The 27,676-nt window shown below is 44.8% G+C and overlaps 3 protein-coding genes across 3 annotated transcripts in view; 2 read left to right on the forward strand and 1 right to left on the reverse strand.

Annotated features, from left to right (window-relative positions):
- The window catches only part of LOC311103918 (microtubule-associated serine/threonine-protein kinase 1-like), a gene marked incomplete at both ends in the record, with an annotated part of 56,994 nt that extends 53,927 nt beyond the window's left edge, over positions 1-3,067 (forward strand). Inside the window, 5 exons of the mRNA XM_084145541.1 lie at positions 140-369; positions 556-678; positions 783-919; positions 1,078-1,265; positions 1,389-3,067. Of these exons, the coding sequence (XP_084001667.1) occupies positions 140-369; positions 556-678; positions 783-919; positions 1,078-1,265; positions 1,389-3,067 (2,357 nt within the window). The remainder of the gene's footprint in view (positions 1-139; positions 370-555; positions 679-782; positions 920-1,077; positions 1,266-1,388) is intronic.
- A 4,370-nt stretch (positions 3,068-7,437) lies between these two features.
- Positions 7,438-13,538, forward strand: LOC311103416 (cysteine protease atg4da-like). The gene is made up of 11 exons (XM_084144983.1): positions 7,438-7,580; positions 9,434-9,681; positions 9,773-9,856; positions 9,974-10,147; positions 10,341-10,617; positions 10,720-10,787; positions 10,879-11,027; positions 11,137-11,215; positions 11,301-11,377; positions 11,512-11,631; positions 12,142-13,538. Exons 2-11 carry the CDS (start codon positions 9,495-9,497, stop codon positions 12,325-12,327), a joined length of 1,401 nt encoding a protein of 466 aa, XP_084001109.1. The 5' UTR covers positions 7,438-7,580; positions 9,434-9,494; the 3' UTR covers positions 12,328-13,538.
- A 356-nt stretch (positions 13,539-13,894) lies between these two features.
- On the reverse strand, positions 13,895-15,704 carry LOC311104493 (galactose-3-O-sulfotransferase 2-like; the record flags this gene model as incomplete). The annotated part of the gene is made up of 3 exons (XM_084146347.1): positions 13,895-14,804; positions 14,980-15,297; positions 15,586-15,704. The coding sequence occupies 3 exons, from the start codon at positions 15,702-15,704 to the stop codon at positions 13,895-13,897; spliced, it is 1,347 nt and encodes a 448-aa protein (XP_084002473.1).
- Between the last annotated feature and the right edge of the window lie 11,972 nt (positions 15,705-27,676).

Raw genomic sequence — 27,676 nt, forward strand, 5'->3', positions numbered from 1 at the left:
AACAGTAAAACGGTTAACTGGACTTGTTTGGAAAATAGTATATTTCTTATAGACTGTATCTATTGCTTTGACCTTCAATTGACTTATTCAGATGTTTTTTCTCACACTTTATTACTGTGATTCTCTCCCCCCTCCTCAGTGGAGCAGCATGGTACGTCCCCTCTGGCCAGCCCCATGTCTCCTCGATCCATCTCCTCCGACCTGTCGTCTCGAGACTCCTCCCCCAGCCGAGACTACGCACCCACAGTCAACGTGCTGCGTTCGCCCATCACCATCCACCGCTCTGGGAAGAAGTACGGTTTCACCCTCCGAGCCATTCGAGTCTACATGGGAGACAGTGATGTCTACAGCGTACACCACGTGGTCTGGGTGAGACAACGAAAGAGATGCTATGTTCTCTGTTCGTTTCTATGGAGAAAGCAGTGTTAAGTAAACATCACTCTATTGAAGAAGTTCTGTATCATAACAACGCAGTGCTACAATTGCAGTGGAAAAACAGACTTGTCCAATAGTATGATGACTTGTTTGATTGATGTTGATCTGTATCAATCACAGCATGTGGAGGACGGAGGCCCTGCCCAGGAGGCGGGACTCTGTGCTGGTGACCTCATCACTCACGTGAACGGGGAGTCTGTCCATGGGCTGGTGCACACTGAGGTGGTGGAGCTCATTCTGAAGGTGAGAGGAGAGGAAAGAAACCAGGTGTGTTTTTCTCCTAGAGTATAGAATACAGGTGAAGCCTAACATACACTGTACGTTTTTTGTTTCCGTTGTTTCTCCAGAGTGGAAACAAAGTGACAGTGACCACCACACCCTTTGAAAACACCTCCATCAAGATTGGTCCTGCCCGCAAGTCCAGCTACAAGTCCAAGATGGCACGGCGCAACAAGAAGACAGGGGCCAAGGAGGGACAAGAAAGGTACAAGTGGGTTTCTCTGCACAGCAGCTGTGTCGGCTACACTAGGATTTCAGATGAGCGCTGTACAAATCAGTGTCAGTGACTCTGTTTTTCAAACTCTCTCTCTCTCTCCTCTCATCCTCCCACCTCTCTCTGTTCCCTTCCCTTCTCACTCTAAGTAAGAAGCGCAGCTCGTTGTTCAGGAAGATCACTAAGCAGTCGAACCTGCTCCACACCAGCCGCAGCCTGTCCTCTCTGAACCGCTCTCTCTCATCAGGGGACAGCCTCCCAGGCTCCCCCACCCACAGCCTCTCTTCCCGCTCCCCCACACAGAGCTACCGCTCCACCCCCGACTCCACCTACCTGGGTCAGTATGAAGGGCATTACTCTACCTACATTACTGTACAACACTCCTCTTAGCATCTACACACTCACATAACAAAATAATACAGTTTGAATGATTGCTGTATGTCTCCTCTTCACTCCTCAGGTAACTCTTCTCAGAGCAGCTCTCCAGTCTCCAGCACCCCTAACTCCCCGGCTGCCTCCCAGCACATGAGACCCAGCTCCCTGCACGGCCTCTCCCCCAAGCTGCACCGCCAGTACCGCTCAGCCCGCTGCAAGTCAGCTGGCAACATCCCCCTGTCCCCCCTGGCCCACACACCCTCCCCCACCACCTCCTCCCCCCCACCCCTGTCTGGCCACACGGTGGGTAGCTCCAACACCACCCAGGCCTTCCCAGTCAAGCTCCACTCCTCTCCCCCTGTGGCCCGTCCCAGGCCCAAAAGCGCAGAGCCCCCCCGCTCACCCTTGCTACAGCGGGTTCAGTCGTCAGAGAAACTGGGCGCGCCCCTCCTGCCCTCCTCTTCATCTTCATCGTCATCTTCCTCGCCCCTTGCAGGGGGGGTGTCGATGCGTAAGCACAGCCTGGAGGTGTCACATGGTGACTACAGGAGGGAGTCTTTCCACTGCGAGCATAGCCTGCAGAGTCTGCTAGAGATGGAGGGAGAGAACGGGCCCGTTCCCCCCTCTCCCTCGTCTTCCTCCTCCCCCTCTCCCCCCACGGTTGGAGAGACAGGGTGCCTGAAGCCTGCGAGGAGGCCGGGGAGGCAGGAGTCGCCCCTGAGCCGGGACACACTGCTGACAGGGAGGGAGAGAGCTCCCCAGACTACAGCATCTGACCCTCACACTGACAGCACAACTGTTAAAGTGGAGCCCAAGACCAGCGCTGGTGAGACAGCTAAGACATTAACCCCTTGTGAGGCTCTGAAGAGAAAAGCCTCCCCAGTACCAGGTGAGGCCCAGCCTAGCCCAGCCTCAACCCCCTCCACTCCAGGGGCCAAGTCCAGCCCAGCAGACAAACCTCTAAGCTCCAGTGCTCCAAGCTCTGAGACAGCCAGTGGAGGCCCTAAACCCACTGAGAGGGCCCCAGTCCAGGCCACATCCCAGAGTCCGCTCTCCCAGGAGCGTAAACACCAGGCTGTCCAGACAGACACCACCCCAGTAAGCAAAAGCCAGGAGAAGAGTGAGGAGAAAGGGAGTGTGGGCCCAGACAAAGCCACTACACAGAGGGCGGGAGCTACAGAGGTGGCCAAGCCAAGTAAAGACACACAGATGGAAGAGGCCACTTTGAAAGGAGGGATGGGGGGCATTGACAAAGCCACTGAGACCAGGGTTAAAGGACCTGCTCCTCCAGTCCCAACCCAAGCACCAGCCCCAACCCCAGCCCCATCCCCATCCCCTCTTGCCATAGGTCCAGGTCCAGCTTCAACAAAATCCAGAGCAGACAAGGTTTCTGTCCCGTTGAGTAGCTACCGAGAGGCCAGGGAGGAGAGGAGTCACCTGGAGGTGGTGGAGGAGAACCCCATGTCCCCCTCCTCCACCGCTGCCTCCCCCTGCTCCAGCAAGTCATGCCCTGTCTCCCCTGGTGACAAGGCAAGCTTTGTGACTCAGCTGACCAGTGTGGCCAAAAACGTGCTGGGGCCTATGAAGATGGGATCCCAGGAAGGGCCCAAGGGCGGTGAGGAGAAACGGGGAAGTTCAGCAGGAAAGTCTGAGGCTCCATCTGGAGGTAGTCGATGGGGGGCCCAGGGGACATCTCCAAGTCCTGCCGGCTCAGCTCAGCCTGAAAAGGCAAACACGAGGAATTCAGGTAAGCACCGCTTCTGATCTGCGAGCGAGGGACAAACCTGGGATCTCCCAGAAAATACCTTTATGATTGGAATATCATTCAACCATATCAGGCACGGACAGGGCACCCTCAAAAAAGGGACAAAAACATGTATGCCTAAAAAAACACACACCAAATATCTAGAAAATACAGACCTGTAGATAAAACAAGAATATGTGGAGGAATGTGCTTTAATGCTGTTCTCAAATGTTTGTATGTACAGTTGAAGTCGGAAGTTTACATACACCTTAGCCAAATACATTTAAACTCAGTTTTTCATAATTCCTGACATTTAATCCTAGTAAATATTCCCTGTTTTAGGTCAGTTAGGATCACCACTTTATTTTAAGAATGTGAAATGTCAGAATAATAGTAGAGAGTTTATTTTTTTCATCACATTCCCAGTGGGTCAGAAGTTTACATACACTCAATTAGTATTTGGTAGCATTGCCTTTAAATTGTTTAACTTGGGTCAAACGGTTCGCATAGCCTTCCACAAGCTTCCCACAATAAATTGGGTGAATTTTGGCCCATTCCTCCTGACAGAGCTGGTGTAACTGAGTCAGGTTTGTAGGCCTCCTTGCTCGCACACACTTTTTCAGTTCTGCCCACAAATGTTCTATAGGATTGAGGTCAGGGCTTTGTGATGGCCACTCGAATACCTTGACTTTGTTGTCCTAAAGCCATTTTGCCACAACTTTGGAAGCATGCTTGGGGTCATTGTCCATTTGGAAGACCCATTTGCGGCCAAGCTTTAACTTCCTGACTGATGTCTTGAGATGTTGCTTCAATATATCCACATAATTTTCCTTCCTCATGATGCCATCTATTTTGTGAAGTGCACCAGTCCCTCCAGCAGCAAATCACCCCCACAGCATGATGCTACCACCCCCGTGCTTCACGGTTGGGATGGGGTTCTTCGGCTTGCAAGCCACCACCTTTTTCCTCCAAACATAACGATGGTCATTATGGCCAAACAGTTCAATCTTTGTTACATCAGACCAGAGGACATTTCTCCAAAAAGTACGATCTTTGTCCCCATGTGCAGTTGCAAACCGTAGTCTGGCTTTTTTATGGCGGTTTGGAGCAGTGGCTTCTTCCTTGCTGGGCGGCCTTTCTGGTTATGTCGATATAGGACTCGTTTTACTGTGGATATAGATACTTTTGTACCTGTTTCCTCCAGCATCTTCACAAGGTCCTTTGCTGTTGTTCTGGGATTGATTTGCACTTTTCGCACCAAAGTACGTTAATCTCTAGGAGACAGAACGCGTCTCCTTCCTGAACAGTATGACGGCTGCGTGGTCCCATGGGGTTTATAGTTGTGTACTATTGTTTGTACAGATGAACTCACTAAGTCCCCTGTAGCTCAGTTGGTATAGCATGGCGCTTGCAACGCCAGGGTTGTGGGTTCGTTTCCCACGGGGGGCCAGTATGAAAATGTATGCACTCACTTACTGTAAGTCACTCTGGATAAGAGCATCTGCTAAATGACTAAAATGTAAAATGAACGTGTTGCGTTTGGAAATTGCTCCCAAGGATGAACCAGACTTGTGGAGGTCTACCATTTTTTTCTGAGGTCTTGGCTGATTTCTTTTGATTTTCCCATGATGTCAAGCAAAGAGTCACTGAGTTTGAAGGTAGGCCTTGAAATACATCCACAGGTACACCTCCAATTGACTCAAATGATGTGAATTAGCCTATCAGAAGCTTCTAAAGCCATGACATCATTTTCTGGAATTTTCCAAGCTGTTTAAAGGCACAGTCAACTTAGTGTATGTAAACTTCTGACCCACTGGAATTGTGATACAGTGAATTATAAGTGAAATAATCTGTCTGTAAACAATTGTTGGGAAAATTACTTGTGTCATGCACAAAGTAGATGTCCTAACCGACTTGCCAAAACTATAGTTTGTTTACAAGAAATTTGTGGAGTGGTTGAAAAATGAGTTTTAATGACTCCAACCTAAGTGTATGTAAACTTCCAACTTCAACTGTATGTACTGTATGTGTAATGTATATAGTAAAAGCGTGTCTTCTTGCATGTTCCAAATTGTACATGAGAGATGAAAGAGGAATATTTAAAGAGATTAGGAAAGAAATCGAACAGACCTGATGGTAGTGAACACTGTGAACATCATGTCAACAGCCCCCACACATTCCCAATGTAAACAGCATGCCTATAGGCAGGCTTCTGTCACAGTCTGTCACCACGAGGAGGATTACCCATGTCCGTCAACTCCAGTGCCATCTTTTCACTCAGTTAAAATATAAAGATAGCACCTTGTTCTTTTTCTCACACAGTACCTGGAAAAAAGATTGAGAGAAGAATTGTTGCATTGGTGTAACATGCATTGGTGTAACAAATTGAGATGTGTTGCTAACTGAACTAAGATGATGACCTGCTTGCTAAATGTGGAACTTGGAATTGTATTGTGTAAAGGAGAGCTGAATGAATTTGTTTGTTAGTCCCCTGTAGCTCAGTTGGTAGAGCATGGCGCTTGCAACGGTAGGGTTGTGGGTTCGTTTCCCACGGGGGGCCAGTATGAAAATGTATGCACTCACTAACTGTAAGTCGCTCTGGATAAGAGCGTCTGCTAAATGACTAAAATGTAAGTGTTTTAAGGGCTGAGTCCTGGTTGGATTTAGGTGGACTATCTGAATTTGCACAGGGACACTATGCAATGGGCTTTTTAGGTATTTTCCTGTGTGTCCCCTACTTAATATGTTTACAATGTACCCATGAACGGATGTTAGGGAGGTAAAGGTTTGCAATAAGCCAAGCAAGCAGATATATTGTTTTACGAATTGTCTCCATTGACTCCATCCACTGGGCACACACTTGTTGAATCAACGCTGTTTCCACGTAATTTCAATGAAATTACATTGAACCAACATGGAATAGACGTTGAATTGACGTCTGTGCCCAGTGGGCATTGTGAATTGTGCAATTATTTAGGTTCTGAAATGAATACAGTGCTAATGAACTGAACTAAAGAAGAGGAACCCATATGTCTCTGTGTGTGAATTAAGTGTGGTCAGGTGATGAAATAGATACTATAGAATGGGAGTATTGTTTGAGACTTACTCGTACTCTGGCAACATAGGCTAGAACTCTCCCTTTTCAATGTATGCAAAATTAGCATTGTATAATGTAATGTCTGAAGAAAAGTGCCAGTTTTAATTGAGGGATAACGTGTTGTTACAGTGATGTGTAATTATATGCAAGTTCTATGTAGAATTTCTAGTCAGATCTGAGAGCCCGCCATAGACCTAGGCTGCACTCTCATCAGTGACATAACTGAATATGTTCATGCCCATACCTGTATCAGACTGCCATCTTGTGGTCATCACAAGCCTGTCCTGAACATAGTATTTGAGGTCAAAATGTCATTCACACATAATCAGTTCACAATTTGATGACACAAGATTAGATTTTATCCCAGATATTACCTTCATATCTTCATGATTTTCTATTGTAACCAATATTCCATTCATATAGCTACTAGAAACGTGTTTGTCTAAATAAAGTTTGAGAACGTTTTGTGTGTATTATGACCGATAAAGACAGATGTATGATACTGATACAGTGCTCCTAGGAGACGACAAACAGCTCATATTTAGATGAATGCTAGTTAAAAGCTTGTTTGTGTATGCGCGTATGTGTGTGGAAATTGCACTTTATTTTGTGTCAAATGTATTTATCTATTTATTTGTATTTATTATATTTGATTATTTGTCAATTGCTCTCAAATGGTTTACTTGTGCATTGTTCTTTGAATTGTTATTTATATCTCTAAATTGTAAGTCTACAAATGAATTTACCAAATCTGTGTGGTTGTCCTATTTTGTGCAGTTCTACTTCTGTCATTCCATAAGAGAGTTGCAATACACCATGGCCTCTGTCCATGTTGACTTATGTGTGAGTTTTGACTTTTTTATGACACTTCTCTCAGTTAATTGTTGTCCATGTCATTTTATTCACTAGCCACTGTTATGAAACCAATGCAAAAAAGCCTAAAGTGTAATAAAATCCTGAAAGAGAATCCTTCAATTATCATGTGCCTGTTTGTGTTCTTGTTGTGAGCCATAACTTTGACCGAAAACTTCTAAATGGATTTCATAAGGGTCTATAGCGCGGCCACGTTCAGCCAAACTTTGTCCAACCTTGCAGATAGACATTTCATGAATAGAGCCTACATGATTCCTTATTCTATTTGTTAGAGAGGCATGTTTGTTCTACGTAGCATATATCTGAACGTTCCAAAACGTTGCGTCATGCTGAACGGGCCGCAATGATGGAGTAAATCAATGGGGTAAATGAAACGTTGGTCCTTTATTGACCAATCACGATGTCGATTGCCAAGTAGACAAACAGGAAGTCAGGCCGCTAGCTAATCACTTCAGTAAATCTGAGATTACTTGTTCTTGAAAGTCAGCTCCAATTCAGACAAGTTTTTTGTTGACAGTAGTTTGTAAGTGAAACATACAAGATGACAGATGTGTAAATAAAAGGTAAGAGGACAAATTATCGACCAGCTATAAAGAGCTCTGGAGAGAAGAACAGCTAACATTAGCTTGTTTACAGAATATAAGAAGACATGGACGTCGTTGGCTAGCTAGATAACGTTAGCTCGCTGTCAATTAGCTATTAGCTCACTAGCTATGTAAATTAGTTAGCAAATTAGCTAGCGTGCATTGAGTTAGATTAAGATTTGAAAGCAATATACAATATTTTTGTTAGCAATATTTTTCCAATGTAACGTTAGAACACATTCAGCCAGCAAGAAGCTCGTCATTGACAAATGAATGCCAACGTGCTTGCCATTGGCATTATGTTGGAAAAAATGTTGACGATTCATCTGTAATGTTAAGAGACATGTAACTAGCTACCTCAATTCTAGGCGTGTCACTGTAATGTTAGCTGGTTGTCAACACAAGTATTATTACTTACGTTAAACAATTCAGTTGCTGACTTATCACACAGTTTATCACAGATTGTTAGCTCGCTACTGATATAGGCTTGCCAGCTACAAAATATTTCAATGTATATTAAACAGTTGGATACTAATTACATACGAAGGCAGGTATAGTTCTACTGTGTGAGTAACTGCATTTTCAGTGTCTGCTTAAAAGAAAGTGCTGCTCCACCATTATTTGCCCAGAAGATACTGATCCTACCGTTACGCTTGTTTAAACTGAGCTACACTGGGGTCAGAACGCAATCATGGTTACCATCATTAAGTTTGCCGACGACACAACAGTGGTAGGCCTGATCACCGACAACGATGAGACAGCCTATAGGGAGGAGGTCAGAGACCTGGCCATGTGGTGCCAGGACAACAACCTCTCCCTCAACGTGACCAAGACAAAGGAGATGATTGTGGACTACAGGAAAAAAAAGAGGACTGAGCACGCCCCCATTCTCATCAACGGGGCTGTAGTGGAACAGGTTGAGAGCTTCAAGTTCCTTGGTGTCCACATCACCAACGAACTATCATGGTCCAAACACACCAAGACAGTCGTGAAGAGGGCACGACAATGCCTATTCCCCCTCAGGAGACTGAAAAGATTTGGCATGGGTCCTCAGATCCTCAAAAAATTCTACAGCTGCACCATCGAGAGCATCCTGACTGGTTGCATCACCGCCTGGTATGGCAACTGCTTGGCCTCCGACCGCAAGGCACTACAGAGGGTAGTGCGTACGGCCCAGTACATCACTGGGGCCAAGCTTCCTGCCATCCAGGACCTCTATACCAGGCGGTGTCAGAGGAAGGCCCTCAAAATTGTCAAAGACTCCAGCCACCCTAGTCATAGACTGTTCTCTCTGCTACCGCACGGCAAGCGGTACCGGAGTGCCAAGTCTAGGTCCAAAAGACTTCTCAACAGCTTCTACCCCCAAGCCATAAGACTCCTGAACAGCTAATCATGGCTACCCAGACTATTTGCACTGCCCCCCCACCCCATCCTTTTACGCTGCTGCTACTCTAATTATTTATGCATAGTCACTTTAACTCTACCCACATGTACATATTACTTCAACTACCTCAACTAGCCGGTGCCCCCGCACATTGACTCTGCACCGTTTTATTTTTACTTTTTTTGTTAAAAATAAATGCACTGTTGGTTAAGGGCTGTAAGTAAGCATTGCACTGTAATGTCTGCACCTGTTGTATTCGGCCCATGTGGCCAATAAAATTTGATTTGATTTGATTTAAGACACTGTGGAGCCAGCGCGAGATATGGCTCGAAAAACGTACTATTATGTTCCGTGCAATCAATATCTATCAGCTTACATCAGAGCTTTGCCCCTGATGGTAATCAAGGTTTTTTCTTTGCTGAATACTCATTGCTGTGTCCACTCTCAGGTTGCTATGGCAATAAGGAAACGACCTCCAGACTCTAGACAGTTGGTCAAGCCCAGTAGTCATGAACCCCAGTTCTCCCTGTGAGGGCCAGAGCCCTGAGGGTGACCCTCCAGAAGATTGGTTCCACCTCTCCACCGTGTCTCTGGGAACTCAGGGCTCTTATGGAAGCCAGGATGACCCAGAGGAACCTGAGGAGAGAGGCAGACTCAAGTCCAAGTTGGTGTCAGCATGGAACAATGTCAAATATGGTATGTGTGCCTAGAACCTTTTTGACCTAACAGTGACCAGTCACTTACTGTTGTTTGTCATTTTATAGTTTGTTTTCCTTTGCCCATCCAGGCTGGTCATTCAAGTCAAAGGCCCGCTTCAGCAAGACCTCTCCTCTGACCATGCTTGGACAGTCTTATTTGCTCAGTCATGGAGGTGAGAGATGTCCTGTTGGTTGGGTAACTCCACCCTGTTAAAAAGGGTAAACTGGTATGTAACTGTATTTGAGACAATTCTATATTCAAGGCCAGTGTCTGTCCTGTGTTTTGTCAGTGGAGAGGGAGTGCTTTCTCCGGGCCTTTGCCACTCTGCTGTGGCTAACGTACAGGCGGGGCTTCCCACAGCTGGATGGTTCTTCTCTGACCACAGACAGTGGCTGGGGCTGCATGCTGCGCAGTGGACAGATGCTGCTGGCACAGGGGCTGCTGCTACACCTGCTGCCGCCAGGTAATATAAAAAACACACTTGTGCACGTGGGACACACACATACATACATACATACATACATACATACATACATACATACATACATACATACATACATACATACATGTTTCCAGCAGCATCTCAAAGTATCTCCTGAGTAACACACTACTACAGTTTATCAGTACATAGCCTTGTCCCTCTCTATTGTTGCCAGGCTGGACCTGGCTCTCTGCCCACCATGTGTTCAAAGATGACATGGAGGTACAGGAGTCTCGCTCCTTGGGTCCAGAGGTGACTAAGAAGGGAAGGAGGAAGAGCATAGCATCCTTCCCGGAGAGCCGGACTGACGTCACTCACAGACGGGTGGTGTCCTGGTTTGGGGACCATCCCATCGCCCCGTTCGGGCTGCACCAGCTGGTGAAACAGGGCACAAGCTCAGGGAAGAAGGCGGGGGACTGGTACGGCCCCTCCATCGTAGCACACATACTTCGGTGAGAACTTAGAAGAAGCTAAACCTGCCCTCTCCCCCCCAGCCATCTGCATTCAGGACAATACATCTTCCCTTAGTGATGTGGGGTATCTGTTTGTTTTAGTAAGGCTGTTGAAGCAGCATCAGCAGAGGTGTCCAATCTGACAGTGTATGTAGCACAGGACTGCACTGGTGAGTGTTCCCTTGTTATCTCATTCTCACTATTTGGCAGGGTGCCCATCAGACTAGTAATAGATGGTATCATTATGTGGTTCCTGTGTAGTGTACATAGATGACGTGGTGAGAATGTGTGAGCGACCTCTATCTGAGGGCTCCAAAGGACCCAGTCCAGCCTGGAAGTCTGTCATCATCCTGGTCCCTGTGCGCCTGGGAGGAGAAGTCCTCAACCCCACCTACATCAAATGTGTCAAAGTATGTGTCAAATCAGAGTAACATGCTAGAGACATGCACACAGACACTGACAACCACAAAACACAGTGAGAGATTGGTAAATCATGCTTGTGTTTTTATCTATCCATAGAACCTCCTGAGGTTAGAATGCTGCATTGGAATCATCGGCGGCAAACCCAAGCACTCTCTGTTCTTCGTTGGGCATCAAGGTAGGTGTATGGTCTTCCTGTTGTCAATCTGTATTTTACAGTCCTTGTACCCTCACTCTGACCATGCTCATGTTTCCTGTGCTAGACGAGCAGCTGTTGTACTTGGATCCCCACTACAGCCAGTCCACAGTGGATATCACACAGGATAACTTCCCCTTAGAGGTAATGGAAGGTGCTCTCTTCCTGTTTTGGCTGTCTGTGTTTGCAAACCCTATACATTATTCTATATCCATGACACTAGCCCAGCTTCTAGACCGAGATTGTATCTCTTTCTGGGGCCTTGTTCTCCCCTGCAGTCGTTTCACTGTAAGTGTCCCAGGAAGATGGCCTTCAGTCGCATGGACCCCAGCTGCACTATAGGCTTCTATGCCAAGAGCCAGAAGGACTTTGAGTTACTGTGCTCAGCTGTTAGCACGGTATGTGGGGCACACACACACAGGCACTATTACTGCTACTATTTATTATTATTTATCTTTTTGTGTATATATTTCCAAACATTAAAAGTGTTATTTTGTTACTACTTTGTATTACTTATTGTGTATTATTATTTTTTACAAATGGGTATTGCACTGTTGAGGAAAGCTTGCAAGTAAGCATTTCACTGTACCGTTTACACCCTGTGCATGTGACCAATAAACTTTGATTTTATTTGTGGTGTCCTGGTCAGGGGAATAGGCTGGCTATGGATTTGAACCCTGGACAAGATGCTGGTGTTTACTCTTGAGTGATCAAATATGCATATATGAAGAGTACGCTGAATAACTGGTGGAGGACATGTTTTAGTTGCAAGGAGCCAAGTACATTATTGCTTTTCCAGTATGTCGTAATACAGTCATGCCCATTGGTTAATGGTTACATTGAGATGAGGGGAAATATAAGAGCTCTCCTAGAGATGGTTCTCTCATTCATCTCTTTCTCTTCCCCAGGCTCTCTCGTCATCAACAGAAAAGTACCCCATCTTCACCATTGCAGAGGGTCAGGGACAGGATGGGGGGCAGGAGGATGAGAGCGATGCACCCCCAAACTCTATCACCCACACCCTGACAAAGGACAAGGAGAGGCTGAGAAGGACCAATACCAGCAACAGCATGGATGAGTTTGTGTTATTGTGAACTAACGTAGCAGGAGTAAAAGTTCTAAGCTAGGTTGAATTAGCTGTATCCCTGAAAACCGGAACATCCGGTTGTTGGCAACTCTGCTAAGGGTGCTGTGAATAGACTGACTTAATGTGCCCTGAGTGGCCAGCAACCGGATGTTCCGGTTTTCAGGGATACAGCTAATTCAACCTAGCTTAGAACTTTTACTCCTGGAACATAATTAATATACCAACTCATACACATAGTTACTGAACTGAGCTTTATCAGTGGCAACAACTGACAGGGGGGGGGACATGCTACAGATTTAACCTTTATCCCCAACCTCCACAAACAATAACTAGGCTTGGTGAGGTGTTGCTGAATAGAACAGGCCAATGACACTATTCTCGTGTATTTATTAGTTTTAGATAATTATTTATTGTTTTAAGGTGAAGTGTTGTGATGAATGTAACAGAATGTTTTTAAATGAAGGTTTTTGTATAATTGTTTTTAATTTTAAGATTTTGATATTAGTATGGTTTTGAGGTTCTTATGTTAAATATCCTGCCTTCAACTTCCTTGTTTACTATTCTACATGAAGTCATGTCATGGGTGACTCAATGCCTGGCTGAAAGACACTGACTGACCCTATTTCATCATTGTGTAGATAAGCTGCTCATCCTATAGTCCTCTCCACTACAACCTTTTGTTGAAATACTTTGTCCTGCATTAGACTCAAGACAATCTGGGCTCTGAGCTGCTGTTTGACGTCATGTGACAGGATGTCTGCTCTGTGAATGGATTAGGAAATTTGATTCCTTAGACCTTGGGACGTGCACATGGAACCAGTGAATGGAATCAATTTGTCTTCTTATAGATGTGTGTATTGGTTTGTATGTGGTTGAGTGGGGAGAGTATAAAATATGCATCAGTCAATTAAGAGGCACATTCTGGGCAATATGGGGTTGCTTTTGCCCTTTTTTTTTTTTTTCGGAATGAATGTTTTTTACATGGAAAATGAGTGGCACAATGCATTCAATAAAAGCTATCAGTAAAAAGAAAACACAACTTCATCAGACTGATGTAGTTTAGGCCATACAAATTTGAATTACATGTTTAACGGATACCCTGCAGTGCTTCTACATCTGCATTGCTTTCTGTTTGGGGTTTTAGGCTGGGTTTCTGTAGAAGCACTTTGTGACCTGCTGATGTAAAAAGGGCTTTATAAATAAATGTGTTTGATACCCCTCTTGTTTTCTCCCCACCCAAAAAATCTGAAAAATTGTACTGAAAAAATGTAAAGATTATAGCAAAAATAATGGCCTCAATCTTCTAGTAAAGAGATACGCCACTTCCTTTTGGATAATGGCTGAACTATGCCTCTTTTAGCCTCCCCAAGAGGCTAAAATATATTGATTAGGTCACTAGGAGTTGAATTAAGGTCGCTATAGTATTTTAACAAGAAGGTCCACATTAAAATAATCTGTGAAACATTTGGAAAGAGACCCTCTAACAATGTTTGTATTTTTTGTTTATTGGAAAAATACATCAAAAGCAGAGGAATTCTGAGCAGTGTAGAATCTAAAATGGAAAGTGCTGCACATTAATCTGTAGGTATGGACCTCATGTCATGGCCATACTGCTGGAAATAGAGGTGAGAGTGGTACTGTAGCTCAGGCAGCACTAGTCGCACACAGAGCCCCTCTTCCTGCAGAGTCAGGTTCCCTCGTACCTCGTATCCCAGGATGGTGACTGTGTCGGTCTGCCAGGGCCTGACCAGGTCCTCCAGCTCACCAGGGGGCACCCCTCCCCTGGCCACACACTTCTGTCTGAGCCTCTGTGTGGAGGCCCTCAGCAGGGCCACCTCCCTGTTCAGTCTCCCCAGGCCATACTGCTCAGCTTTCTCCCAGAACACCTGCAGAAATAAGTTGTAGAGCAGCACATCCAGACTGTTCCAGGCCCGGAGCCTGGCCTTGGTGTCCTCCTCCAGCGGGGTGACATCCGAGGGAGCGCGGACGTTCAGGTGCACATAGGCCAGCTCCTCAGGCTCCAGCTGCAGCAGAGCCCCCAGGAGAACCAGAGACTCATCAAAGTGCTCAGCGATCATCACCAGCTGGAAGGCCTCCTCCAGCTGAGCCAGCTCCATGGGCCAGGACGCGTTCCACTCCTGGCTGCTGAGGCCCAGGTCAAAGCTCATAGGGTTCCTGGCTAGGCCATTCCCCGGTTCTTTAGGGTCCCAGTAGGACTCTGTGGCCTCCAGGAAGACAGAGAGGGCTGACTTCCTGTTAGCCGTGTCAGCTGCCTTTTTGGCTAGAGTGAAGGCGGGTACAGTGGAAGTATAGCAGCTGAAAACGGACTCAAAGGTCCGTAGAGGATCACGCAGCAGGGTGATGTAGATGGTGTTCCTGGGCATCACCTGTCTTAGCTGTCCCAGATCCAGCCGCATGTGGCTGCAGAGCATGTCGAACTGAGAGGAACCCGGTGGCAGCTCATCCACAAAGTCTGCTCGGAACCTGGAGCCATAAGGAAGGTAAAACCCATGTTAAAGCAGTAAAAGTTATCTGTAGTTAATATCCACCAAACGGAGGGGCTCCAAATGTACCACAGACCTGACAGTAAATTTGATTGATAATCTGAACATTGCAATAGAACCGTATCTTACAGGAGACAGTAGTCGTGTGCCCATACCTATCTGGGTAGCTGAACTGGTATGCATAATAGGGGAAGGCGAAAGTGAGGCTCTCCTTCTCCCCAAGGCGGAACATCAGATTCTGGACAGTGCTGCTTCCAGTCTTGTGTGTTTTGAGGAAAGCTACAGGCGGAGGGCTCCTCCTTGTCCTCATAAAGGTGTACCCATTGGGGTCTCTTTGATGCTGCAGATCGGGGGTCTGAACCTCCTTCCTCCTGTTAGGGGCAGTGTGGGATGGGATGGGTGTGTTAGGAGAAGCATCATCGGAAAGTGCTCCCCTCTCCTCCACCTTATGGCCCTTGTGCCCAGAATAGTGGCTTTCGAAAAAGGAAAGAGAGAGGATTTCAACTGACATCTAGGTAAACATAGACACAGGACATTTGCAGCTTAGCTGTATGCCATGACAAAATACTCCTCATTAATCAATTCTGTATTTAAAAGGTTTTTTAATCCGTAAATGTATTTACATAATATATGTAGTGTTTCTCTGGTACATTGATACAATAACCACTGAGCTAAATCTATTAGTTTTACAACGAACAACAGCTACAGACAGTACATAATGGTGGGGAGAGAAAGAGAGACAAAGACAGAAAGTCCCTTACCTTGGATGCTGCAATGACTGAGTAGCCAGGAGCATGAGTAACAAGGTGACACACAAAGCCATCAGGAGACCCATCACACGGTGTCTCCAAAGTTGGGTGGACAACCAGCGGAGGGTCATCTCCTTTCCGTGGCCCACCCGAAACACTTTCCTCTGGAACCTTCTTCCCTCCCAGCATGGTAAATAGGCTCTGGGACTTTGAAGGTGAGACTGGGTTCCGGAGCTTAAAGAAACTAAGAGAGACCTGACCTTACCCTCTAAGCTGGCTCAGCGAAATGTCACGCAGCCAGCCAGCAACTCTCCAGCCAAGAAGTCGTGATGATTGAGTTTTTGACTAACAACATTTGAGACTGTCTATTCTATAGCTTTGCTGCTGTAAACAGTCGCGTAAGGTGCAACTGCAAAATGTCAAGGCTAATGTCCTATTCACATGTTAAGAGAAGCAATCACTGTTTTTGTATATTAGGGATGCCAAATACTAAAAGCTAAACTGGACAAAAAACAAGAGACAAGGACATTAAGGAAAATAAATAAATACAATAAATTAGATACAATTAAAATAAATAAGAACAGAAAATTCCCCAACACAAATAATAGTAAAACCACCTAGACCTAAATCAAGGTGTGCAACAATGAAAATGTATTATAAGATTGTGTGATATGACTGTGGCAAACACATTGACAGTGCTATTCATTGAAAGGGACTGGGTCTGATGTTGGAGGGGGCGTTGCTTTCCTCATCGACCCTAAACGCGCATTATCATTCAATTGGTTAAAATGCTACAGATACTATTGGCTCATACTAAAACCGGTGATAAACGCCTAACCCTTACCCCGCTGTGAGCAGGCCATGTTCATTACGAAAACGTTGCAGATATATATATATTTTTTATTTTATTTAACCTTTATTTAATCAGGTAAGCCAGTTGAGAACAATTTCTCATTTACAACTGCGACCTGGCCAAGATAAAGCAAAGCAGTGCAATAAAAACAACAACACAGTTACATATGGGGTAAAACAAAACATAAAGTCAAAAATACAACAGAAAATATATATACAGTGTGTTCAAATGTAGCAAGTTATGGAGGTAAGGCAATAAATAGGCTATAGTGCAAATAATTACAATTAGTATGAACACTGGAATGATAGATGTGCAAGAGATGATGTGCAAATAGAGATACTGGGGGTGCAAATGAGCAAAATAAATAACAATATGGGGATGAGGTAGTTGGGTAGGCTAATTACAGATGGGCTGTGTACAGGTGCAGTGATCGGTAAGGTGCTCTGACAACTGATGCTTAAAGTTAGTGAGGGAGATAAGAGTCTCCAGCTTCAGAGATTTTTGCAATTCGTTCCAGTCATTGGCAGCAGAGAACTGGAAGGAATGGCGGCCAAAGGAGGTGTTGGCTTTGGGGATGACCAGTGAGATATACCTGCTGGAGATATAAATGACATGACTAGAGCGGACATGAGTCCTTATTCGATACACTAAATAGGTAGCTATGTTTGTTCTACGTAATACATTTCTATCTGAACGTTGGCCAACGTTTTGTCCTGCTGAACGCAGCCCAGTTCCAGTGGTGCACGACTCCAGGATTTTTAGAGTCGACTCCGACTCCTGTGATTGGAGTTGAAAGGAGTCGACTCTTGCTCGACTCCCAAAACACGCGTAAACGGATACGCGCACACACATACACACAACCTCATTATTGCAGAGTCCTACTAGGAAGACTACATTTTAGAGGACTGACATGAGCATGATGCTTACCATTTGCATATATAAGGCCTATTTTGTTTGAATATAGAAGGTGATGTGTAAGAACTATAATATTTCAGTGAATTTTCTGCTGTGCTTCCTTGACGGATCCCATGGGATGATGCGGCGCGCTCTATGCTGATAAGCCTATTATTTGACATGTTATAGCCCTATTCGGACGGGTATTACTAGAGACGTTGGTTTTGTAATTATTATCCAAGTATGTGCGTTATTCCAGAGGAATATAAATATTTTTTGATTTTTATTGAATGGACTCTTATGACGGAAACCTGGAGGTTGTTATTGTAGGCGTGAAGATATTTCAATGTCATGTCTAGACGAGAATAGGCTACACTGATAACTCGTGCTTGGCTGACAAATCTGTATAGGTCTCCCTATAATATTTAAATTGATGAAGTGTGATCATAATAATAATTTTTGCGATCCATCCATGGTAGACATCCTTCCTAATAACAATGCCCCACATCCTGCTGATTTGAGCTGCTGAACCGTATTTGCACTTGACTGTGTTTATGGATGAAAAAGTGAACTTGCCATTTCCAAAAAGTTCAGCGGGGATCCTGCTTTGCGATCTATTGCCTAGGACAGGGCTCGTCAACCCTGTTCGCCGAGAGCTACCATCCTGTAGGTTTTCACTCCAACCCTAATCTAGCGCATCTGATTCAATAATTAGCTGGTTGATAAACTGAATCAAATTAGTTAGGCTCCAACTGGGGTTGGAGCGAAAACCTACAGGAAGGTAGCTCTCCAGGAACAGGGTTGGAGAGCCCTGACCTAGGACATCAAAAGCAACAGCCAGCCAGGGTTGAATTAAATAAGCTTTAGGCAATCATTTTTATTGCACATTTAGGCCTAATTGAACTGATGCATTTGGCGATGTTCATCTTCAATTCACTGGCACTATGAAGAACAGTTTAGCCATACTCACTGTCTGCCTAATATATACTTTAATATACTTTTGGTGAATTGACGAGGCATAGCTAGATACAGATTACCAAAATAAAGCCTATGCGCAGGGTTCTAACAGTCTTTATCCCTGCCCCTATCTTCTCTCTACCTCAACTGCTCCTCTTTCTCTTCGCTATGAAAAACGCTACTGTGTGTTTGGTCTTCGGTCTGTTGCATGTAGAGTCGAGTAGCTCAGCCTACTCATTGATAGCGCGTACTTTAGTGAATTTGCGCGAGACATTGCAAGCCAAGAAATTGCGAAATACAGCATTGCAATAGCCTACATATTTTTTATTACTGATGCACAGTTCTGCCTGGTGGCCGACATGCCTACCTATGCCTGGCTGTGCCCCTCCCCTCCCATCTCAATTCAATTCAATTTAAGGGGCTTTATTGGCATGGGACACATATGTTTACATTGCCAAAGCAAGTGAAATAGATCATAAACAAAAGTGAAATAAACAATACAAAATTAACAGTAAACATTACATTCACAAAAGTTCCAAAATAATAAAGACATTTCAAATGTCATATTATGTCAATATAATGTTGTAATGATGTGCAGATAGTTAAAGTACAAAACGGAAAATAAATAAACATAAATATAGGTTGTATTTACAATGGCGTTTGTTCTTCACTGGTTGCCCTTTTCTTGTGGCAACAGGTCACAAATCTTGCTGCTGTGGTTGCACACTGGTATTTCACCCAATAAATATCGGAGTTTATCAACATTTTTGTTTTCGAATTCTTTGTGGGTCTTTGTAGTCTGAGGGAAATATGTGTCTCTAATATAGTCATACATTTGGCAGGAAGTTATAAAGTGCAGCTCAGTTTCCACCTTATTTTGTGGGAAGTGTGCACATAGCCTGTTTTCTCTTGGCTCACATAGCCTTTGTCGGCCTTTCTCAATAGCAAGACTATGCTCACTGAGTCTGTACATAGTCAAAGATTTCCTTAATTTTGGGTCAGTCACAGTGGTCAAGTATTCTGCCACTGTGTACTCTCTGTTTAGAGCCAAATAGCATTCTAGTTTGCTCTGTTTTTTTGTAAATTCTTTCCAATGTGTCAAGTAATTGTGTTTTTGTTTTCTCATGCTTTGGTTGGGTCTAATTGTGTTGCTGTCCTCTCTCGCTCTTTATTTGCTGTGAAAGAAGCCAGAGTTTGTTCTCTAAATAGACTACGGAAAATAGTTTCCTCCGTTGCAAAAAAAATACTGAATTTTAGGAGTTTAAGCTTGACACACATAAATGGGAGTCGACGGGCAAGGAGTCGAGGAATCGATTACTTTGGTGTCGACTCCCACCCACTATCCACTTCTCTCCGTGGTTCTATCTAGTCCCTATGCATTTCATTTCAATAACCTGTATTTTCATATTATTTTTTTTACTGTAAAGCGGACTGGTACATATTCCAATCTACAAAACAGCACCTTTGGTTGTGGTTATTAAACGTGGCAATGTAGCTAGGGTTGATACCGGTAAATGTTTTTTTTGGCACTGCACATTTTATTCAGATAGAAAAATGTATGTAAACGTCGCTCAATTGCTTTCATTGTTACTGTCAATGACTACTATCAACAATGATCCCTCATGATCTTGTTTTACTACATGTAATAGTATTGTTCTATAATAACTTGTACATCCATCCCCCATGTCGACATACTTCGAAAGGACCTACCCGCGAAGGGTGATTTCAATGTAAATCAGATTCAGCTGTTTTATTTTTTAGACTTCGTCGATGGTATCCTTATTCAGATTATTGATACGTCATTTCATTTTGAAATACCTTTTGGTTATCGTTGGGTTGGAAGGAACGGGAGTCAGGACCGACGTTATTAGTCTGTCTTTCTGCAGACAGTGGCGGCAGAGTAAAATTAATAAATGTTGTTTTTGGTAAATGTATGTAGTTAACTAGAGCGGGGATGCGGGTTGGATCAATCAACTGAAATTATTTTTAAAAACTTTTTTACTCTCGCCGCATCTCTAAAGTCAGCAAAATAACAATTCTCACCATACGTTTTGTTACGACAGCATCGTACCATTAGCCAACTGTCTGGCATTGTTTATTCGCATTTATTATGTAGAAAACAATGTTTGAAATGTAGCCCATCACATGGTGAATGGTTTCTGACCTCAAACAAATATAGCGTGCTACTATGTTGTAAACGGAGGTTGTTTTGCTGCTAACTAGCTTTCTAGCCAAGTCAAGCTATGCTAGCTAACTATACATCACATTAGGTGCCTCACGCGCAGCAATACTGTACATCTCTGCGAGTTTTGTAAGTGTTAACAGCATCGAAGACCGATAAGGAGCTACCAGTATCTTTGGTGGGGGATAATGTTTTGGGTGATCAAACTTGAAGTGTGTGTCGCAGCGGGGAATGGTGTCCCATGACGGCAAGAACGAGGAGAATGTCAGAAGTGCAGTATTATCATAAGGAGACATACACTTGGATTACGGAGGATGGAGACATATACTTGGATTACGGAGGATGAAAAGAGAGGCAGAGGTCTTTGAAGAGAGGGAGGAAGAGGGTGAGCTTGAATTGGTTAAAAATGGAGGATAAAGGGAGATGGTTTGTTGAAGAAGATTGGTAGAAAGTGTGAGCTGTAGCTACACCGGATCGAAGACAGGAGGAGGATAAATTAAATTGAATGAGGCCAGGTGAAGTATCGGAGGTGGTAAGTGTGGTGAAGTTCTCGGAGCCTGAGGATTGTACGGAGGGTCAGAATAAAGATGAGTCTGTGACGGTAGGAGTGACATATCCATTTGCGGTTTCAGGGTGGGTGAAAACGGAGTTAGGTGCTGTGGAATTGGTTAAGGTAACCTGAAGTGGTCTTGTGATGCCCCACGAGGTGAGATCTTGCATGGAGCCCCAGACCGAGGGTGATTGACTGTCATTTTGAACTTCTTCCATTTTCTAATAATTGCGCCAACAGTTGTTGCCTTCTCACCAAGCTGCTTGTCTATTGTCCTGTAGCCCATCCCAGCCTTGTGCAGGTCTACAATTTTATCCCTGATGTCCTTACACAGCTCTCTAGTCTTGGCCATTGTGGAGAGGTTGGAGTCTGTTTGATTGAATGTGTGGACAGGTGTCTTTTATACAGGTAACAAGTTCAAACAGGTGCAGTTAATACAGGTAATGAGTGGAGAACAGGAGGACTTCTTAAAGAAAAACTAACAGGTCTGTGAGAGCCGGAATTCTTACTGGTTGGTAGGTGATCAAATACTTATGTCATGCAATAAAATGCAAATTAATTACTTAAAAATCATACAATGTGATTTTCTGGATTTTTGTTTTAGATTCCGTCTCTCACAGTTGAAGTGTACCTATGATAAAAATTACAGACCTCTACATGCTTTGTAAGTAGGAAAACCTGCAAAATCGGCAGTGTATCAAATACTTGTTCTCCCCACTGTATAGGTAGGGGTAAAGTGACTAGGCAACAGGATAGAAAATAAGCAGCAGTGTATGTGATGAGTCAAAAGAGTTAGTGCTAAAGGGGGTCAATGCAGATAGTCTGTGTAGCTATTTGGTTAACTATTTAGCAGACTTATGGCTTGGGGATAGAAGCTGTTAAAGGTCCGGTTGGTTCCAGACTTGGTGCGATGGTACCGCTTTCCGTGCGGTAGCAGAAAGAACAGTCTATGACATGGGTGGCTGGAGTCTTTGACCATTTTTAGTGCCTTCCTCTGACCCCACCTGGTATAGAGGTCCTGGAATGCCGGGAGGTCGGCCCCAGTGATGTACTGGGCCGTACGCTTTACCCTATGTAGCGCCTTGCGGTTGGATGCCTAGCGATGATGCAGCCAGTCAAGATGCTCTCAATGGTCCTCTGTAGCTCAATTGGTAGAGCATGGCGCTTGTAACGCCAGGGTAGTGGGTTCGATCCCCGGGACCACCCATACGTAAAAATGTATGCACACATGACTGTAAGTCGCTTTGGATAAAAGTGTCTGCTAAATGGCATATTATTATTATTATTATTATTATTATTATTATTAATGGTGCAGCTGTATAACTTTTTGAGGATCTGAGGGCCCATGCCAAATATTTTAAGCCTCCTGAGGGGAAGAGGCGTTGTCATGCCTTCTTCAGGACTGTGTAGGTGTGTGTGGACCATTATTTAATGGAGTTGTGCGCGGCCACGCAGTCGTGGCTGAACAGGGAGTACAGGAGGGGACTAAGCACACACCCCTGAGGGGCCCCGTGTTGAGGGTCAGCGTGGCGGATGTGTTGTTGCCTACCCTCACACTTTTGTCTTAAGTTGAGAATGCTTGGGCTAATAACTTGACAAAATGAACCACCTTGTGACTGAAGCAGAAACTGGCTTTCAAATAAACTAACTCAGGAGGTGGATGGGCTGTGCTTTCAGGTTCTACCAGTCTAGTGTCTTATTTTCCCTGTGCAGTTCATGATCCGTTGTTTACACTCTGCTAATGCTCTACTGAGCAGCCTCTGCAGAGAAAGCTTATCTCTGTTTAGCTACAGTTTCAGCTTGGCTCATCTTATCTCAACGTTCATGTACATTTTCCTACGCTGAGCATGGATAGGGTGGCCTTCTACGTATATTCCCAACTATTCCTACTTGTGTATATTTGTGCCAGTCATGCATATTCAAACAAAACATACATTTAAATGACTACAAAATGGCTACCATCTTGAGAATTGGATCTTGTTATTCAAACCAATTGATGTATTTTAGGTCATTTGGGCACATCCGAGAACCTACAGCTCAGAGAACACAAAGTCCATTTGTGGATGAAGGCTACATAGAGATTGTCTGGTACGCACTTGGGCTGGGAATTGCCAGGGACTTCACGATACTATATATATTGCGATTCAATACTGGGATTTGATGTTCCAAACAAATTGCTCACCATATGTCTGCTGCAGTGGGACAAAAGAATCATGAGAAAACACGTTTTTTGATCAGTCATGGAAATAAAAGTGCTGAAAACAAATTGGCTCCCTATTTAAAAAGAAGATGGAGAACAAGCTATGAAGGAAAAATACTGGAGTTTTGGTGCAGATACAGCCAACTAATGCGATATTGTCAAAACAATACAATATATCGTCAACAATAATATCCCAATATGTAACTGTATCAATAGCCCCCCCAAGGTACCATACCATGGTGTACTGAATAGATTAGATTGCATGGAGGATAGAGGAAACATTGACTCTGTTATTGAAGGAGCTTAACACAAAAGGTTAACTTATTAGCTTTCCATATGATCTTAAAATGGTGATTATGATTTTAGGCTTAAGCACGATTGTCTTTAAAGCCAATTCCCCGAAAAGAGGAACTGTGAACGCTAACTCGTGTAGACGCGTGTGCACTTGTACTATGAACTCAACCAGCCAGTTTCTCCTCTTTCGCTTCTGTTGTTTTGTTGGGTAGCGTGAGCAGCAGCCGCTCAGTGGAGGGGCGGGGAATGAAGCTTCCCCTTTCAGACAATGAAGGTGGCAGCTGTCTGCTACAAAAACAGTCAGTCACCAAGGAGAGAGAGACAGAGGGGCTGTTGAAATACTGTAACACAGGGGAGGGTGTTTTTCTGTTGACTCTTCTATCCTGTATTGACTGGTGACAGAGGGCGAGGCTCAGCTGTAATGTGTGCATGTCTGTTAGAGACTGTGATTTGTAAAGTGTTTGTATCGCCAGTCCAGCTCATAATCATAATACCAGTCTGCATTTTGGTTTTGGCTAATATTTGGCAATTTGGCAAACATTTCTTCTGGTCTATTAGCATCCATTTTCAATGTATCTAGCCATTTTATTAGTCATTCAAATCAGTTTCCCACTGTTCTCAATTAAAGGGACAATCATGCCCTACCATTCCCAGGGAAGAAGACTTTTCTCACCTGTGCTGTTGTCTCTCCTTCCTAGGCTACCCCTCTCCACTGGGGGGTTCTGAGCACTCTCCCAGCCCTGTGCCAGCCAATGGCCCTCACCCCGGCCCCATGATGCCCTCCGGCCCTGGAGGTGTCCCCATGGAGGGCGGTGACCCCAAGGCCACGGGCCAGCAGAACTGCGGCGGTGTCCTGAGTGGTGGTACTGTGCCAGGTGTGGTTGGGCCGGGTGGACCCACCCCCTTCAACCAAAACCAGCTGCACCAGCTCAGGGCCCAGATCATGGCCTACAAGATGCTGGCTCGCAGCCAGCGCCTGCCAGACCACCTGCAGATGGCCGTGCAGGGCAAGAGGCCCATGCCAGGGATGCAGCAGCCAGGGATGCCCAACATGTCCCCTTCCTCTGGGCCCGGAGCAGGGCCTGGGGCGGGGCCCGGACAGCCACCAGCACACTACAACAGACCTCTTGGTGAGTGGGGTGGGCACATACAAGGTTATGCTACACAGCCTGTCAACGAGTTTTGCAACCCTATGAATTACACATAAATGCACATAATTACGGTCAATCACACCAGGACCCTCAGGTGTTCCCTCTGGTATGCAGGGCCAGCCCACCAATGGACTCCCTAAACAATGGCCCGAAGGTGAGCCTCATCTTGACCCCTGGGCAGTGATTCACCTGTGTGTGAGAGGGCACTAGTCTGTAGTGTTTTTAGTCCAGGTTCTTCTCTTTCCTGTGCTGATAATTTCACCAGACCTATCACAAGAAATACACACATATTAAACAGATAATCAATACACCAAAACACTCTGTGGAATGGTAGAACTAATAACTCCTTCAATGCCATATGTTCTAGGGCCCATGGTGAATGCTGCTGCTCCATCCAGTGCCCCCCAGAAGCTTATTCCCCCTCAGCCCACTGGCAGACCCTCCCCTGCTCCCCCCTCCGTGCCCCCAGCTGCCTCCCCGGTCATGCCCCCTCAGACCCAGTCCCCTGGGCAGCCCTCCCAGCACCCACCCATGGTGCTGCACCAGAAACAGAACTGCATCACGCCCATCCAGAGGCCCCGTGGCCTGGACCCAGTGGAGATCCTCCAGCAGAGAGAGTACAGGCTGCAGGCTCGAGCGCTGAGGCGTGTAGTGCGTAAAAATCGTCTGTCCTCGGTTGCACCACTCACTACCAAGTTCCAAACTTCCTCTGGAAGCAACGTCAGCACAAGAACTGTTCGTCGGGAGCTTCATGAAATGGGTTTCCATGGCCGAGCAGCCGCACACAAGCCTAAGATCACCATGCGCAATGCCAAGCGTCGGCTGGAGTGGTGTAAAGCTCACCGCCATTGGACTCTGGAGCAGTGGAAACGCGTTCTCTGGAGTGATGAATCACGCTTCACCATCTGGCAGTCCGACGGACGAATCTGGGTTTGGCGGATGCCAGGAGAACGCTACCTGACCGAATGCATAGTGCCAACTGTAACGTTTGGTGGAGGAGGAATAATGGTCTGGGGCTGTTTTTCATGGTTTGGGTTAGGCCCCTTAGTTCCAGTGAAGGGAAATCTTAACGCTACAGCATACAATGACATTCTAGACGATTCTGTGCTTCCAACTTTGTGGCAACAGTTTGGGGAAGGCCCTTTCCTGTTTCAGCATGACAATGGCCCCATGCACAAAGCGAGGTCCATACAGAAATGGTTTGTCAAGATCGGTGTTGAAGAACTTGACTGGCCTGCACAGAGCCCTGACCTCAACCCCATCGAACACCTTTGGGATGAATTGGAACGCAGACTGCGAGCCAGGCCAAATCGCCCAACATCAGTGCCCGATCTCACTAATGCTCTTGTGGCTGAATGGAAGCAAGTCCCCGCAGCAATGTTACAACATCTAGTGGAAAGCCTTCCCAGAAGAGTGGAGGCTGTTATAGCAGCAAAGGGGGGACCAAGTCCATATTAATGCCAATGATTTTTGGAATGAGATGTTCAAAGAGTAGGTGTCCACATACGTTTGGTCATGTAGTGTACACTTTATTTTTTGGGGGGGCGGTAGATCAACTTAAATGTTGCAGATAGATAGAAGCCACAATCAATGTAATTGTCTGCATCATTTCCAATCCCCCATATATTTATATACAGTACCAGTCAAAAGTTTGGACACACCTACTCATTCAAGGGTTTTTCTTTATTTTTACTATTTTCTACATTGTAGAATAATAGTGAAGACATCAAAACTATGAAATAACACATATGGAATCATGTAGTAACCAATAAAGTGTTAGTTAGTGGGTTTAGTGGGACTATCATTTGTTTTTCAACAGGATAATGACCCAACACACCTCCAGGCTGTGTAAGGGCTATTTTACCAAGAAGGAGAGTGATGGAGTGCTGCATCAGATGACCTGGCCTCCACAATCCCCCGACCTCAACTCAAATGGTTTGGGATGAGTTGGGCCCTGCAGAGTGAAGGAAAAGCAGCCAACAAGTGCTCAGCATATGTGGGAACTCCTTCAAGACTGTTGGAAAAGCATTCCAGGTGAAGCTGGTTGAGAGAATGACAAGAGTGTGCAAAGCTGTCATCAAGGCAAAGGGTGGCTATTTGAAGAATCTCAAATATAAAATATATTTTGATTTGTTTAACACTTTTTTGGTTACTACATGATTCCATATGTGTTATACAATGTAGAAAATAGGTAAAATAAAGAAGATCCCTTGAATGAGTAGGTGTTCTAAAACTTTTGACCGGTAGTGTACGTGTTGTTATGATCGTAAGAAAATCCAAACATAAATTGTTAGGATTGTAAGAAAAGCCATGCGTGAAACATAAACCATAAACGTAAAATTTCATCTGTGAAAGTACAAACACCATGTTACAATAACGGACTAACATTTTAGGCTTGAACAAATCTTGTGTTGCAATTCTGACATACAATAATACCTTTCAAAGTTTGGGCAGTTTCATTTCACCAACAAAAAAAACGTTCGCCAAACGGCCTATGAGGAGTGCTACGCGAACAAGCATAACACAGTATAAAAGAGCCGGAAGTCAGGGAAACCGGAAAGAGTTATCCTGCACGTTTTCAAGTTAATATAGTCTCCATTCTCTATTACTCCTTCATTGAGTTTACTTCACATTTAGGTAGCTAATGTAATGGATTTTTTTTGCCAGTGCAAGTCTAGATAGCACTAGCTGTATTATGCCTACAACAGTGAAGTTTCAGTCCGCTAGGTGTATTTACATTTTACATTTTAGTCATTTAGCAGATGCTCTTATCCAGAGCGATTTACAGTTTTAGTGAGTGCATACATTTTTCATATCTCTACACCATGGGCATATCTCTGGGTGACGTGGACATCCCCATGCATGCACCTGATCAAAATATGACTAATTCAATACTGCACCATCCCATTCTCTGGGCTCTGTCTGCAATCATAACCAGTAGTATATACCAGGAATAATGAAACATAGATGTTTGGTGAATCTATGAATGATGTATGACCACTGTAGTCCTTGCCACTCAAAA

This window comes from Coregonus lavaretus, assembly GCF_964263955.1.
Source record: "Coregonus lavaretus genome assembly, chromosome: 28".
Lineage (NCBI taxonomy): Eukaryota > Metazoa > Chordata > Actinopteri > Salmoniformes > Salmonidae > Coregonus > Coregonus lavaretus.